Raw genomic sequence first — 17858 nt, 5'->3', positions numbered from 1 at the left:
AATGAAATATCATTACAAGTTTGGGATATAATGTAACACCAGAGTATGTAGCGGTCATATATGTCAATATAAAGATTATACTTTCTGTTTTCTTAATATAAAACAGGATAATTTAATAATGTGATAAACAGCCGTACTATAAAAGGTAACATCTTGATATATTTACAAATTTAGAGATAAGCAAATATTGCCAAATACAAACACTGCATAACGTCAACAAATATTGAGGCACAAGCGTATGCAGTGTACACCGACTGCTATTAGATGAACCTGTTCGCTGTTTACGGTTGTTTTCTTGTGTTTTCATGTGCTCTGTTCCTATGTTAGGTGAGTCAAAATGGGCCCTAGACAAACTACTTAAACCCATTGAACCTGTTAAGGATCGTTCCTGTAAGATACAAACATGACATCATCACCAAAGCGAATCTATAGTTTTGAAGATAACGTGTGTTTGGATAACTTGTTTCACGAAAATGAATAAACAAAATCACATTTGATGAATTAATACCTTTACAAAATCACTTAAACCATCCCTTTTGTACTTTATAGATAAAAGTGAAATAGGCCAATCAAAACATGAAAGTACTAGAGACAGTTAATTGTTGTCTCTGTTGATATCACTCCCTTTCTATTTCATACAAAAACAATCGTGCTTATGTTTAAACCGACACTGCTGGTGAACAGTTCTCAGTACACGAACGAATTAACAGTGTATATATAAGGATATTAGGAGTGTTTGACCACTAGATTCCCCTAAAGTGCCTCTTCCTGCCAGATGATGATGCTGCTCAGTCACCGACTGGATGTCTATATAAACGAAAGAAAAAGTTCACTGTAAAATTATACCTTACATAAAAGAAACACAAGGTACAGAGTACTTTGTATATTAGTAGCAAGAGAGAAGAATATCATCATTAAGTGGACTTACACGAACTGGTCACCATGACAGTTTGCTTCCGGACAATACTTTTCACGGTAATATATAGTTTGTGAAAAATATTATTGTCGTGTAAATAATCTAAATACATCTCTTGATTAAATGTTTTTGTATATAATGGTGTGATATTGCTGTATAGAAAAGTGATGTAAATAGTATAGAATTTTGATAATATCATTTTAATAACATAATTTTATCCTATAAAAGTGAAATTGATTTTAACTAATGACGCTAAACTTTAAAATATTCAGTGTGAATTTAATTTGATCACAACGTTTCTGTGCTCTTTACCAACCATTTATTACGACAATTGTCCTGATCAGACATATAGCTGACATATTTTCTGCTTCTGGGGTCCAGTTTACCAAGACCAGAAAGTAGTCGACAACAATATGTTGCCATCTGTTATTGTTGTTTCAAAGTAGTTAACGTATATGATATTCATATTATGTCACTAAACACACACACTTCCTGTCGATCTTATCGGAATTAATACTGATTGCGATAGGGGTAATACTAGCTAACTAAATAATATACATTATTAAGGAAAGATTGTGGTTCCAATAGCACTGCTATAGAGATAGAAGTGCGTCTCGCTGCATCTGTGCTGCATCACTACAAAGTAAGACCTGTATACTCTACCGCCCTTCAGTGATTGTTTATCTAACTAATGAAAAGTTTACTAATTAAATTAGAGTTTGTGTCAAAATGTCAAACAGCACGTGGCAGTTGATGACAAATATGAAACATGTTGGTATGGGGTGTCATTGTTTTAAAAAGTTTAAAATAATTTCTAAACAAAACAATAGTCAATACCAATAACAAGTTCATAAAATTCGTTCATTTGATATTTGTTCCATCTGCTTGAAATGTCTGTTTGAAATTTTACTTTGAAGTTGTGTCAGAATTTTGATGTTTGTTGTTTATTACCACGATTTTAGATCCAGAAACCATATCAAGCAGACTATTATTGGGTCTTTGGAATGCCTGATAATGGCACGCATCATTAGCTTCTATATGTATATACATAATGTAGCATCACATTATTGTCTATATGTAACTACCATCTTATGAAGAAATACATATTGTATATATATATATTAATATCTATCAATCCCCAATTAATGTAACTAAAATACATATCATGAATACCTATTATGTTTAATTTTTAGCTTTGTACAAATGCAGTGATTTCGTCTTTTAAAGACTCGTCAGGGGATTTAAATTAAAATTTTGAAACCATGTTGCAATTGCACATAGCAAGCAGTTAGCTGTGTAGGCGGAAACTTGCTCAGTATTGCCTCTCAGCGTATTAGGGTGAAAACCACGATTTACGTACTCTAAAGTGTCGTATACTTATATCGTTAATAAATCAGTTATATAAAGTATTGTTCTTCCGGAAAAGTCATAAATGTTTACCGCTTTATACACTAATTTATTTATTTGTTTGTACTTAGGATTTGCATAATTGGTGTCATTTGTGACGAATTGGTTGGTAACGATTTGATTGGATCTTTGTAGTTCGTTGTCAATTGTGACGAATTGGTTGGTAACGATTTGATTGGATCTTTGTAGTAAGTTGTCTAGTGTGACGAATTGGTTGGTAGCGATTTGATTGGATCTTTGTAGTCCGTTGTCTGGTGTGACGAATTGGTAACGATTTGATTGGATCTTTGTAGTAAGTTGTCTAGTGTGACGAATTGGTAACGATTTGATTGGATCTTTGTAGTTCGTTGTCTGATGTGACGAATTGGTTGGTAACGATTTGATTGGATCTTTGTAGTAAGTTGTCTAGTGTGACGAATTGGTTGGTAACGATTTGATTGGATCTTTGTAGTCCGTTGTCTGGTGTGACGAATTGGTTGGTAACGATTTGATTGGATCTTTGTAGTCCGTTGTCTGGTGTGACGAATTGGTTGGTAACGATTTGATTGGATCTTTGTAGTCCGTTGTCTGATGTGACGAATTGGTTGGTAACGATTTGATTGGATCTTTGTAGTTCGTTGTCTGGTGTGACGAATTGGTTGGTAACGATTTGATTGGATCTTTGTAGTAAGTTGTCTAGTGTGACGAATTGGTTGGTAGCGATTCGATTGGATCTTTGTAGTTCGTTGTCTGGTGTGACGAATTGGTAACGATTTGATTGGATCTTTATAATAAGTTGTCTAGTGTGACGAATTGGTAACGATTTGATTGGATCTTTGTAGTTCGTTGTCTGATGTGACGAATTGGTAACGATTTGATTGGATCTTTATAATAAGTTGTCTAGTGTGACGAATTGGTAACGATTTGATTGGATCTTTGTAGTTCGTTGTCTGATGTGACGAATTGGTTGGTAACGATTTGATTGGATCTTTGTAATAAGTTGTCTAGTGTGACGAATTGGTTGGTAACGATTTGACTGGATCTTTGTAATAAGTTGTCTAGTGTGACGAATTGGTTGGTAACGATTTGACTGGATCTTTGTTGTAAGTTGTCTGGTGTGACGAATTGGTTGGTAACGATTTGATTAGATTTCTATAGTTGGTTGGCTTGTTTGACGAATAGGGTAGTAACGATTTGATTCGATATTGATAGTTGTTTGGCTGGTATAACACCTTGGTCGGTACTTGATGTTTAATAAGTGAACGTCTGTTATCACAGGAGATTGGTGTAGTCAAAGTCAGTCCACGATACAGGGTGTGGTAGGAAGGGACTTTCACAAGTCATTATATTGTTTTGTTCAGTGTCAATGGAAACGTTAGGTCTAATTTTAATTTGAATATGTACATTTTTGTACAATTCACTAAAATCCCTGTTTATTATTTCCGAAACTTCTAGTCAAATAGTGTCAGTGCAATGATCACTATATTAGTAGATCAGTCTTTAAACGCATGTGTACCCACACATCCTCGCCCTGGCATATAGATAAAACAATTGAGAATTAAAGAAGTTAATTACCGTAACCGAATTAAGGAATATTACGTATTGCCAAATCTCCTGTATACTACCAAGTTACAGATGTGCCAATATTATCTGCTAAAAGTGCGTTCCAACAATACAACAGCTTGTGTGTGTGCGGGTTTTTTTTTTTTTTTTTACTGTTTCTGCAGTTTTTTTGTATAAACAAGACAAAAAGGCTGATTTAGCACGTTTTATCAAGCATATGACGGTGTAAGGTAGCATTGAACATCTCCAGGTTAATTATCTTTGATCTAGAAAGGCTCGGTCGCAGCGACGCACTTGGCGTGTCTTTTTATTCACTTCTTATCGTATGACTCAGTTCCAATTTAAACTTCGTTAAAATGTGATTAGATGTTAAACAGTATGTTCCTGTTAGAATATAAGGGTCATGTAGTCTAATCTAACATAGATTAGAAACATATATGTCTTTATACATAAAAAATAAACTTAATATGTCTATATATAAAAGAAAGTATGTATGCTATATATATATTGTTCTTTCTCTCTCTTTTCAGGTATGGTGTGCCATAGTCTGTGTTTATGGTCAGCGGGACAGAAAACCATTCACAGATTTGACCCTTGACCAGATTATATCAAAGACTATGGGCGATAATGAAAGTACGTATAGTCTCCCAATAACGACACGAACTTTTGCCAGCGAAACTATTAATGAAATAACATTTCTTCTCGAGGATGGCAATGTCCTCATGTGATAAGTCATATATAGAAAATAAAACCAGCGGAACGTTGGCATAAACTGGAGTCCAATTAGAAGATTGGAAGGAATTTCAAATCTGAATCAATTCCGCTTCTGTGGGGTTATGTTGGTTATTTTTGGTTCTACCCTGTGGTTGTAATGTAAAATAAACAAAATTATGATATCAATATAATCATAATCCAAACTTAAATACTATTTTCTAGCAATAAAGTATCTGCCTGAAGGTTCAATTCAAACGAGATATTTTTCTCAACTTAATTATAAAATAAGAAAAATAATGATAAAGTGGTGAAAATTATGGTTATTATTTTAATAACCATCTCATGAGATTTTGCACATTAAGCAATAAATCAGAGGTAGGTTATAATAAAGATGACACCTGTTAGGTTAAACCCATCCATATCCTTTATATCTGTATCTTATATTTCTTGGCACCTGTTTTTCTTTAAAGTTCTTTAGTTCAGTAAGGTACATTACAACTATACCACTTACATGAATGCCGCCAAGATCTGCTACAGGCAGAGGGGCCATGTGATCCGTCTGGATAGCGTGGAGGTGTGGTAATTAACCTATATATGTGGTTAGTGATAGCATAGATACTGAAACAACACCTGAACAAAAACTTTCATACAGTATACAGAATGAAAACGCTTAAATTTCGTTTCCGTAAGATAATTTTTGGTTATCAATTTAATATGCTAGATCGGATCATTATCAAATATGTAAAAAGATATACCAACGAAATAACGTAAGATTACACAACATTAAAATATAGGTTTTCCTGAAAGAATAAATTGAAACTGCCTGTTTCATTATATATATTGATGTAAAAGTGAAAAAAATCGATTAAAAAATAATTAACCTTATTAAATCGCTGGATGCGTTTCAGATTATGTAAATTCATGCAGATTTTTATTCACGTTCATTTCGCGCACACTTTTAATTCACGAGAGTTCAAAATTGACATGGATGATTGGTGATAGTGGGTGTCGTACGTAATATCTCATTAGGTACATACAATTAAGAATATTATAGTATTACGGGGCTAGTGCTTCTCCCTGTATAGATTTCGACATTTCTGTTAACACTTTTGATTTTTCTCAGACAGTGTTGAAATGTGCTGTCAACTTGTGTTTTTTTTAACACTCAAAAATCACAGTCATATGACACGAAATAACATTTAAAAGAACAAATAAAAAAAAAAGAAAAATTTGAGATTTCATTGCCATGAATAATTAAATATTTATTTATTGAATGCACGTACACATTCCAATATCCGCTGTACAGTGATATACATATATATCATATAATATTGATGTATCCTTGTACAAAGGGATTTGGTGTGTACGTTCAGGCAATGTACTGTGGAAGTAGGTTATTGAGTAAACCCGCGCCGAGGTATCGCCGATCATATTAGTCATGTGCAATGTTTGTTTACATCTTACGTCTATTGTGAAACTTTAACACTGAGAAATTGGGAACCTGATATCACATTAATCATAACGGAAATATGTAGAGTTTTCGGAGTGCCGAAAGAGGTGTGCATGCTAACTATTAGAATCAATGTTTAAGTGTGTAAGCACAGTCAGCTTTAAGTTTTAGAAGCTAAACATACAAACATACAATGTTCAAATAATAGCCACGAAAAAAATGTTCTTTGTTTGAGAAAACATAATTTTTGTAAATACTTAGAAAACATATTTTACTTCTTTGGTAGACTTAAGATTTGAAATAAAGAAATAAATAGTTCAGTAAGGTGACGGGGTTCTAAACGAGGGGGACCAGATGTTTTTGCTGACACGTATATTCTGAAATAAAATCCACATCTTGAAATGAATATCGTAGGTTTCTTTTGAACTAAAATCAACCCATAAGTATCAAATTATCAATTTCTTCGGATGAAACAATGTAGGGCGTTGAAAGAGTTCCTACTGAGCAATGCACTACACATGCATGTGGAATATCTCTTTGTCATGTAATTTCCAATGTGTTAGCCGCAGTATGGTTTGGAGAGAATTAGTCTCGCATTTGATTCAATGCCCCCTCTGATTTTCCTTGCACCTTTTTGTACTTACCTAGGTACCGTACACATGGTCCTATTAATCAAATTAGAGATCATTGATAAAAGTTCTGGGGTAAAAAAGAATATATGAATTTTTGAAATTTCCTAAAATTCTAAATTCTATGATTTTGGAGATTTAACCCAAAAGTTAGAAAAAATAACATCTATAATAATTTTGAATGTTATTTGTTTTATTTCACACTTAAACGTAACTGATGTTATGAATGTAAATTCCGTATAAGACCAATACATTTATAAAAGCTACGATAATCTTATATTTTGTCTAAATGATTGTGTGTTCGATTCCTGTACTAAATTAAGATAAGGTCATGCGCATTGGACTTTTCTTTTTGCCTAGATATACATTGTTCTCAAATGGAACCAGGAACTGACGGAACCAACTTCAGACCTGATCAGACTTTTTTTAATCCCCTATCAAATTGTAAAAAAAAATCTGTGTATGTATTACAAAGATAGAGATGGTACTCAACAGAAGTCGTTTCCACTTAATTACGCATCCATCAGGTGGCAGTTTAATCTTACTTTCGTTATGCCTTATATTTACCTTTGCTTTCTCCAGTGATAGCCAGTCTAGTACAGGTCCCAGACGGTAAACGACTCGCAGAATTGGACATGATGTTAACTCCAGAGCAGTTTGAAGCCTTTTATCCAGATCAATCAGCGAAAAGGTACATAATCATGTTGTGTACTATGTGGTTTGTTAAATAATTTCTCATAAATCTTTCTAAATTTGAGTCAGTATTTTAAGCTTGTTTTACTTGACAAGGATAGTTTTTTCTTTAAGTTGTCTATCTCGGAATTCGCATGAACATTTGTTTAATAATTCGTAATTCTATTGAAAACCGAAAGGACGTACGTACATCAATGTTTCGGAAGTTTGGAAGCTCAATATAGTCTGACATTGTGATAGAATAGGAAACAGTTATTCATATTCTAAAGTGTAGACGAACATTAGGATGTCTTAGATGAAGAAATTATTTTATACTTCCTTAATATGAAAATGTGACATGATACTCTTAATCATTACCATGACGGATAATCAATAAAGCTGCTGTCTCAATATGGCCTCTCTTTCTTATATGATATCAGACGTATTCGATAATGTCTCAAAAAATATATATATATATATATTACGGCGCAACAGACTGCATTATCGTTTATAATATATATTACCACCATGCAACACCGTTCTTGATGGCATTGGGCAGAGATAAGGTGGGTATAAAATATCTGTTTTATCTTTGTAAATAAGCACCTGACGAAGTGAGTGTTCAAAACATTATTTTATACCGTATTGTAATGCAAATACATGTTATTAAATAATTTACGTTGTTATAGGAAGAAGAGGAAAGCTGTCAGAAACACTATTTACCGGTGGCCTGAGGGTGTCATGCCATATGCATTCAGAGAGGGGGCATTCAGTAAGATCATTTTTTATTTTATATCTAACATTGAGTTCGATAGTCTTGTTTGTTATGTCTGTTTGTTTGTGATTTCTGTATATTAATATACATGCGATCGACATAAATTTTTGCTTTTGGTATCAGTAGTGTTTCAGCGGATAACGAATAAATCATAGGTAACATCAAAATTGATACAGGTTTTAAAATTTTCAAATAGACTCAAATTTGAACCGCAGCATTGAGTATGTAGTTGTTTAATTGTAAAACCAATAGGTTATCATGGGACTGGTGAACTATTTTAAAACGGGTTATTGAATGTTTACAAAATTGACGCTGAATCGTTGGCCCCAGCTAATAATTGAAACCAGTTGAATCTAACATTTAACCGATTTATTCCACCACAGAATAAGTATTTCAAAAGAAGTCATTTTTTTCTGATCATAATACCTTGTAGGTAATGAAGACAAATACATGATCAAAGTGGCTATGCGTGAATGGGAAAAATATACGTGTGTGCGATTCAGGGAAAAGGAACGTAGTGATGTCAACTACGTGTTGTTTAACGACGGATTTGGGTAAGCTCCTCTGTGATATCAGAGATGGTCTTCTTCATCTCGGCAAAATACGGTTTGTCTATTATTGTTGATAAATTATTAAAATCATGCTGAATTTGTACATATGGTATCGGATATTTTTTTATTTTAATTTACTGATAGTTTAACTACGACTGGAAAAAATCCAATTTGTCGGGCCTTTCTATGACCTACATATGGAACAATGCTGAGATTATCTGGACCTGTATATTGAGCACAACGAAGACAAAATATGTTTCATATGATAAACATCCTATACAAATGAATAGTATTTTTAGCGTCTGACGTTCATCATTTTGTTGTTGTTATTAAAGATAACATAATAATGTTAATTATAACAATAGGCAATAAAGAAAACACCAAACTCTTTTATAGACGTCATTTTCTTTTAAAATTATCGTCTATGGGATCCATGCCCTTTTAGCTGTTTCATATTGTACAATAATAAATTGAAGAATGTAGTGAGATCTGCGGCTTGACAAATTGGTGTCATGATTGTACTATTCTTTTCTCGCTAATAATGCACGGAGATTTTAATAGCCTACGTCATTGTCATTCGTTCGGTTCAGGGACACCTTTAACGATAGATTTGATTAATCTGAAACTTAAACCCTACCTTTCAATTTGCTCAACACGACATATTTTCTTATTTCAGGTGTAATTCACAATTGGGGATGGTCAGAGGCGAACAACTGCTGAATCTTGATGCCAACGGATGCAGATGGGTCAGTTAATTGTTATCGATTTAGATCGATTATTGGTTGAAAATATTTGTAAATCAATACCAACTATCATGATTTTAAAGATATTTATCGATCTTGGCCATAATTACGATTATCAGCAAATATTAAAATTGTAGCATTAAAGATCACATCACACCCTTTTATCACGCCATTTTCTTTTTAAAAGATTTTTTTTATAAGATCCATTTCATTTTAGCTCTGTTTTACATTGTAGAATAATAAATTGAGGAATGTAATAAAAATCCATGAACATATGATATATTTTAGGCGTAATTATGTTAACCATATATCGTTACAGAAAGGTCTGTACTTACACGAAATAGGCCATGCCCTCGGTCTGATCCACGAGCATCAGCGACCGATTAGAGATGGTTTTATTAGGATCCTGTCCCAGAACGTGGAACCGTCAATGCTACGGTGGTTTAATAAGTATCCAAATGGACAAGTTAATCCGTACAATGTGTCATACGAATATTCCTCCGTCATGCACTACGGTATTACGGTGAGTGATACTGTCTTTTAAACAAGACATTATTAAGGGAGGTTTATGACTTAAAGGGAGCGCTCGCTATAAACCTTGTTTTAGACAGTTTCCATTTTCATATTTTTCAGTTGTATACCATTCTTTTCACAAAGATTTTTTGAGTAAGTTTGTCGACACATCGCTATAACAATTTCATGAAAGCCATACCAGTGCAATCTAAAGGAACGTGAGAGTATTTGAAATATTTGAAATGAACAAGAAGATTATTTTTTTTAAATGAACTTGAAATTGAAAATACTTGTATAAAAAATACATATATTAACAGAACAAAACATTACTTGCTACATATTCTAAATAAAGCACAGAATATTATGTCTTATACTTTAACGGTTGTTTTTCACTTTAGATTTATGACTTGTGTGAATTTTTGCAGATATTTTGATGTCTTAGATTCTGACTTGTATTTTATGATTATTGCAGGCTTTCTCTAGAGATGGAAAATCTCAAACCATCCAAGCAACGCAGTCCAATAGAGAAAGTGAAATTGGGCGAGTGTACCTAAAAGAGCTGTCATTTACTGATGTTGAGGTCGTCAACAACATGTATGGATGCAATGGTGAGTTATGACGTCAGCAATATCTCAACCTGGTGATGTCAGCATCATGTATGACGATGATGGTGAGTTGTGAGGTCAGCAATATCTCAAACTGTAATAGTGACTGGTGATGTCAGCATCTTGTATGACGATGATGGTGAGTTGTGACGTCAGCAATATCTCAAACTGTAATAGTGACTGGTGATGTCAGTATCATGTATGACGATGATGGTGAGTTGTGACGTCAGCAATATCTCAAATTGTAATAGTGACTGGTGATGCCAGTATCATGTATGACGATGATGGTGTGTTGTGACGTCAGCAATATCTCAAAATGTAAAAGCGACTGGTGATGTCAGTATCATGTATGACGATGATGGTGAGTTTTGACGTCAGCATCATTTACAACTGTAAAATTGAGTTGTGACGTCAGCAACATGTTTAAATGTAAGGGTGAGTTGTGACGTCAGCAATATTTATAACTAAAATGGTGAGTCGTCGTGTAAGCAAACATGTTTGTGAACTTAGAGATGTCAAAATTGTAAGTTGCTTCCTATAAAAATACAATCAATATTGCATCGCCTTAAAATCCCATTGTCAATTATATGCTTTCCAACTTCAATCTTTAATTTCAGATCACTGTGATAAGAAAAGTACAATTTGTATTAATGGAGGTTTTCTGGACCAGAATTGTGAATGTCTATGTCCAGATGGCACCTATAATTGTCAGCAGGGTAACACACAGCCTGGGGACCGATGTAAGTGAAAAAATTAATCGCTTTACATTTGATTAAAATTTGAAGTATTTAAAGATAGAGCTATCTACGGCTGACAGCTTGGAGTTCAATGTTCTCATCACAGGTAGTATCATAATTATTCTAGCAAAATACTGACTGCATCATTTACCATTAAGGCATGTTTTATATTGTTCTATGGGCCACAGCGGATAATTAACACGATGATGGCTTTAGAAATTGCTTGATATCACGTGATCCAATTAGGGTTAATTCTTGATTATATTTTATCGCGTGATATTGATCGCTTTCTATGACGATATTCATTATGTTGTAGCTTGCGTCAACACTGAAGGAGACTGGATATGTAACGTGTGGGCAACACAAGGAGAATGTCAAAACAATGCTGACTTCATGAATAGTAGATGCCGTAAGGCTTGCCGCGTTTGTGGACCGACGGCTCCAATTGGTGGTAAGTAAGGTAGCACGTTTTACAATAAGCTATTGCGATTTTGCCAACTTTTCACTATTATATCAAAAGAATGAAACAAAAATATGTATTTTCCACAAACTTTGTAAAATGTTATCGTTATGGGGACAAAAACTTCACCCTTCTATACACGAGTAACTTCTAGGCCAAGACTGAAAATGTGTCGAGGGATTTATAAAATGTTTCGCAAGAATCAACGAAATCACAATGATTTCGAGCATAGGACAGCTGGAGGTCTATAGAAGTGGATACAAAGTTGGCAATTCTTAGAGGCGATGTTGTACCCATGATCAGACAACCGCGCACCATATCGCAATATCAGAATCATTCCTTAAGATATGCATATGTATGAGATGTTCAATGTAATCGTGGGGATCATTTTGAAGCGTGGATTATGTTGGCAAATATGATTCGTATTTGAATATTGCATATCTATCGTGAATTTGCGACATGAATTTGGTTTTTTAGCATGTGTTCTGTTTTCATACAATGAGTTTTCTTTGTTTTTTCAAGGTGATGGGGCTGAGTGCATCGACTTATTTGACATTGGCGCTTGCACAAAGTGGAAGGCCAATGGTGACTGTATCGTTAACGAGGAGTGGATGAGACAATACTGCAACTCAACTTGTGGGCTGTGTGATCGCAATGCAAGTCCACCAGGAAGTACGTACTTCAAAGAGAATAAAGCTAACTGTTGTCGTGTATATATATACTGTGTAAAACATGTTTATGCACATCTACTCATCCTACTACTATAACAAAACAAAAGCAAAAAATCATTAATGTGATCCTAATCCACATTACATGCTGCAAGTCTTCAACAAGTCATAAACAATAATATTTAAGAGGAGGTTCTGTACCGAATCGAAGTTGAAACAAAAACCAAAACAAACACTAACAAACAAAAAATATGGGATTAATAGGGTACACACTCTTTTTTAGCGGACTGTGAAAATAGTTTCAGCAGCGATAGCCAGTGTGAGGAATGGGCTCGTAAAGGAGAGTGTCAGATTAACCCGGCTTGGATGCCTGACAACTGTCAGAAAGCTTGTCGCACATGTCCTATCACAGATCGGACAACCTCTCGACCACGAGTCACCACTCGACGACCACGAGTCACCACTCAACGACCACGAGTCACCACTCAACGACCACGAGTCACCACTCCAAGACCAGGAGACACCACTCGACGCCCTTTCATAACAACTACACCTTTCACGACTCCTACGACGACGGCTCTCCCAAGAGGTAGCATATTCGGTCGTTCTAGTTTAATTCTAAGCGTACACATTAAAGAATATATTAAGCATTTCCTTTACTTACGATTTGTTCTCATTTGATCACTATCCTTTATTTCATTAGTCTCTGTTTTAACTGACAAGTTTGAATTTGCATTTTTTCCCCATTTTGATCATAATTACTATTCAATAATCGAAGTTTAGGTTCTTCACAAATTATTGAGATGGTATCGTTGCATGATCAAAATAATATAATGAAGCCATTTTGTCAATGACACCACTTCAATTTTATCTTTGAACAGGGAGGTGTGTGAACCGTTTTCCGGATAACCAGTGCGAACCATGGGCACAGCACGGACATTGTGATTACAATCCGTCGTTCATGGAAGTCAATTGCATGCGCTCTTGTAAACAATGTACCAGCAACTGTAAGTTCAATGTGTAAATTGGTGTTGCTTGATTGCAGTTATACATTCCTTTGAGCTGTGTATCTGTTAGAATACCAGTGCAGCTGGTTGTGGAGGTTAAGATATAAGATGTTGCCAAATATATTGTTATACATGTAACACGTGGTTTATAGCTCCATAATATACTGAAAAAGGTCATTTCTCATGAAAACGAAATAATCCCGCCAGATATTAAGACATCTAGTGAAGCACATGTTCACACCTGCTTCAACAACTTCAGATGTTACATTCCAACGATTCAGATGTAGCTGTGAAAACACGTATGATATCGACAGGGGTGTTGAATACATCACATTTTTGGACTTGTTCAATTTTAACAAGTCACCATTGTATACTGGCAAGATTTTGCCCGTTTCGCAATAAAGTGAAAGATTTCAGGATAACTAGGACATGTCAATCAATAAATTAATAAATGAAAACAACAATTTTTCATATACAGTATTTTAAATATACTCAACTCTATATGACCATGCTTGCTATGTGCTTCATCAAGGAATCCCGTGTCGTTACATGTTCGTAGCCATCAATTGTATTTAACTGGTTTTGATGATTATATTGATTCTTAAATTGTCACCAAAGATTCATCTGTTTGCATTTCGTTCTCCTTTAAATACCCGTCCTCTACATCTATATCGAAGCTTAACCAGCTTATTGAATAATGTTGATGAATTATTATACTAACTTAGCGTCAAGAACTTTGGAGAAAACAGAAAAAAGTAACATTGTTGAAAGTTAAAAATCAGAATTTATCCCAAAAGTCAGAACAGCAATCTACATATGTATCATTAAAGATGGGGTAATTTTATTATTTCTATTTACTCCAAATTCTGTCACAGATAGGATGGATAATGCAACATGCCTTTAGTAATATAACTTCCATAATTTTCGTCTTTTGATGTTGAAATATAGCCCTCACTATAACGATATCATGTTTCAGATCCAAATTGCAATAATACAAATAAGTATTGTGATGATTGGGCAGCCCATGATCATTGTAGGATAAACCCAGGCTATATGAAAACGTTTTGTAAGAAGGCTTGCAATTCATGTTCCCCAGGTAAGTTAATTATTTTTCTATTCGCATATCAACACATGGAAGATGACGATGGAATGAAGTTCATAGTTTATTTTTAATCTACATTGAATGCTTTGAGAAGGGTTTACTCCATTGGCATAGGATACTAAAACATAGTAGTGTACACAGATAGTGTCTTCAGTTGATTTTATAGTGTCAATGAGACAATTTTATGGTTTAATTGCTACGATGTTGTCAGATATTTTACAGTGGAAATGAGGCAGCGTTTTTATTTAAGTATTGAACTGCTTTCGGGCAACCGCAATTTGTTTAATTACTTGCAATATTCTTATGGTACCCAACTGATTTTCTGAAACAATGGTAAACATATGTCTTTAGCTTTTCAATTTAAACGATGCCTTCTGAGTGTTTTACATAATTTTAATTTAGAAATGACACTATGTCTTAATTAGTTTTTCAGTAGTCATTTGACGATGTGATCAGATGTGTTTACAGTGAAAAATATGGCGGAGTTATCAGATAATTTTATAGTGAAAATGAGACAGGGACATCAGATTTATAGAGGAAATGAGGCAGGACCATCAGGTAGATTTACAGAGGAAATGAGGTAGGACCATCAGGTAGATTTGCAGAGGAAATGAGGTAGGGCCATCAGGTAGATTTGCAGAGGAAACGAGGTAGGACCATCTGGTAGATTTACAGAGGAAACGAGGTAGGACCATCAGGTAGATTTACAGAGGAAACGAGGTAGGACCATCAGGTAGATTTATAGTTGATTATTCCTCGATAGTTTTGCATTTCATATTGGACATTATCTTGTAGAAATTCAGTCATAGTTCAAGATTATATAAAATGTGTATATAAAAGGAGATAGATGCCATCTTTAACTATTAATATATTTCTATGACTTTCCAGCGTTACGTCAACTTGGTAAAAGACAAGCTATTGCTGAAGGCGTCATCGATGAGAATGGTTCAATTTTAAACCAGGAAAATCCTTTCACTGTCATGCCTCCAGAATCAGGAGCTACTTTATGGAAATCCACCCCCAGCCTCCTCTTGGTGACAGTCTGCGCTCTCCTCATCCATTAGATAACCTGCATCTGTGATACCCTTGGTTAATTTTTTGTTTGGTTTTTTATGCTTTTTTTTCTTTTGTTTCGTACTTTTTTTATAAGATTTTTGTTGTAGATCTGTTATCAATTTTTCTTAAATACTTTTTTTCTATCAAAGTTGTAAATAAAGAAACATTTGCCATGAATAACAATTCATTAAATATCAATTGCATAGATAGGTGCAGTGCAGTTTATATAATTTTATCAGTTATTTTTCAATGGCCACAAAGAAGGATTGACTGTGATATTTTGTCCAGTTTATTTAATCAGGCCATGTAAAATACATACTTAAATGAACACATTTATATTTGACGTATACAGAATCCGTTTTTATAAGCATTATTTGAAGCATACTGTTTTATAAAGTCGGTTAAAAAATTGTTGATTTATTCAGTAAAACAATTGTGTTGTTGAACTAGTATTCAATAACACAATTGCGTTGCCAAGAAAATCATATTTTTTGTCATATCACACTTGAGTGCTTGTATGTTTTCTTACTCTTGAAAACTGGTAAGTTTGTGTTGTACAAATTACCCTATACATACTTATTCATGCCATTGGCAGCATATGTAATTGAAATATACATGCATACAACTTTTCAATGTAATTTAATTTTGCCAGTGATTTTTGTATTATCATTGTGTCTCACATTATGTCTAACTAAACATAATTTTGATTTTTTTTTTAAATCATAATTCTGTTTCTCTTAAATTGTAAAAAGTTGTTTTACATCAAGACTATACATGTAATTATATGTCCATCATCTATATATATAGCTTCTGGATTGATACTCATTGTATCCATGGCACCAGATAAATGTTTTAAATCAGACCGGTGACCTACAAAATGTTTTGTTTTTTAAATGTTATGTGTTTATCATGTATGTTACTCTTCAGCTACAAAGGATTTCAGAGTGATCTTTCTACAATAGCATTTTTGCTCGTTCCCTTCCTCAGAGCCATTATAAAAATGTTAGGAATCTCTGTATTTTTCATTTAGTTTATAGTGTGTTATTTATTTTGTTTTTTTCATCAGTATTGCAATTGTAAAACGGTAAATCTAGATCTCTCATCCCCTCTCTTTCTCTTTTAAAGACAGCTCAATTCCTGCATTTTGCATTATTGGCTCCCGTCAGCTTTTTGCTAGATCCTCTTACTGGTAGAGAAAAGGGAAAGGAGGGTAATTCTAGGAGACTAGAATGACCTTTATGTTATTACATCACTATTAGATATGACTGCAATAAAAATAATATCGCCCAATTAGTAATCATATCATATCAGTGTTAAACATATCACATGATGATGGGGATAATGAATGCTAAACAATGGAGTTCAATGTGATAACTTAATCAGAACACTGCACTTTTAACACAGGGACAGGTAATAATGATCTCCAAGAAACAATGTTACATGCCCTGTGCAATTAGCATTAGTCATTAAGGAATACTGATGTTCTGGTAATTTTTGTAATTGTAGAGATGGCATTAATTTACAAATCATGAATTCAAATCTAATTCAGAAGACAATTTTAAAAAAAAATTCATAACTTTATCTAAACAATTGATTTAAGCAAGATTTTTAATAAAATGATCCTCAGACCTACGTCACTGTTGTAAAGGTCTGTGGATTACCTTAGCCAATGACACAACATATTAATCAAATTAAATTTGATCTCACAAAACGTCACTATAATCATTCTGATCTGCAAATATCATGTCAAGTTTTATACTCAAGACATATATTTAGTTTTCTTTGAAAACATGATATTTTCATCATTTCCATTGGAATTTAAGCATTTGTGGTATATTTTTTTTTACCTTGGTGATATAAATATGCACATCGTATGACTATAAAGTAGATTACTTAGGTTTCATCTGTCAAAGGTACTGTATAGTTGATTATATTCATGGGTCATTTAATTTTATAATAAAACATGGAATTAAATACCCTGTAATAATTTGATATCAATTGAAAAACATAAAGAAACAATGTTGTATCTGTGTACATGTACACTAATCTACAGCCTTAAGAAAAATTTGATCAATGAATAGCCCAGTCTGGGACAGCCACAAAATATTAGCTCCATGTAATAAAACACCTGTACAGTACATGTTAAGTGAAATATTGAGCTTTTTTGTCAAAAATAGCTAAAGAAAGGTCAATTTAGGAAAAAGAAAGTGAGTGAAATGTAAGTAACCTACAGTAATGAAAATTAAGGGATATTTGTATATTTTTGTCAATAAAATATTTGTACAAGACAACATTTTTGAAATATTTTATT

The 17858-nt window shown here is 33.7% G+C and overlaps 1 protein-coding gene across 1 annotated transcript; it reads left to right on the top strand.

Moving 5' to 3' along the window:
- Positions 1 to 862: 862 nt before the first annotated feature.
- LOC132550563 (zinc metalloproteinase nas-14-like) lies at positions 863 to 17858 on the top strand. Its single transcript, XM_060214651.1, has 15 exons — positions 863 to 975; positions 4396 to 4498; positions 7241 to 7349; positions 8020 to 8102; positions 8539 to 8659; positions 9333 to 9402; positions 9719 to 9922; positions 10385 to 10520; positions 11135 to 11257; positions 11571 to 11705; positions 12237 to 12386; positions 12666 to 12971; positions 13264 to 13389; positions 14366 to 14485; positions 15380 to 17858. The coding sequence occupies exons 1-15, from the start codon at positions 943 to 945 to the stop codon at positions 15553 to 15555; spliced, it is 1995 nt and encodes a 664-aa protein (XP_060070634.1). The 5' UTR covers positions 863 to 942; the 3' UTR covers positions 15556 to 17858.

Source organism: Ylistrum balloti, unplaced genomic scaffold (assembly GCF_031769215.1).
Source record: "Ylistrum balloti isolate Yb309-2 unplaced genomic scaffold, AGI_CSIRO_Ybal_v1 Utg370128, whole genome shotgun sequence".
In the NCBI taxonomy this organism is placed as follows: domain Eukaryota; kingdom Metazoa; phylum Mollusca; class Bivalvia; order Pectinida; family Pectinidae; genus Ylistrum; species Ylistrum balloti.
Note: the sequence above shows the minus strand (reverse complement) of the source record. Positions and strands in the feature narration are given on the sequence as shown.

What these genes read in the sequence shown, in the direction of transcription:
- LOC132550563 (XM_060214651.1), top strand. Translation starts at nt 943, where the DNA reads ATGACAGTTTGCTTCCGGACAATACTTTTCACG. An exon ending in TAAACAATGTACCAGCAACT is followed by an intron (nt 13,390 to 14,365) that starts GTAAGTTCAATG and finishes ATCATGTTTCAG; the next exon opens with ATCCAAATTGCAATAATACA. An exon ending in TTGCAATTCATGTTCCCCAG is followed by an intron (nt 14,486 to 15,379) that starts GTAAGTTAATTA and finishes ATGACTTTCCAG; the next exon opens with CGTTACGTCAACTTGGTAAA.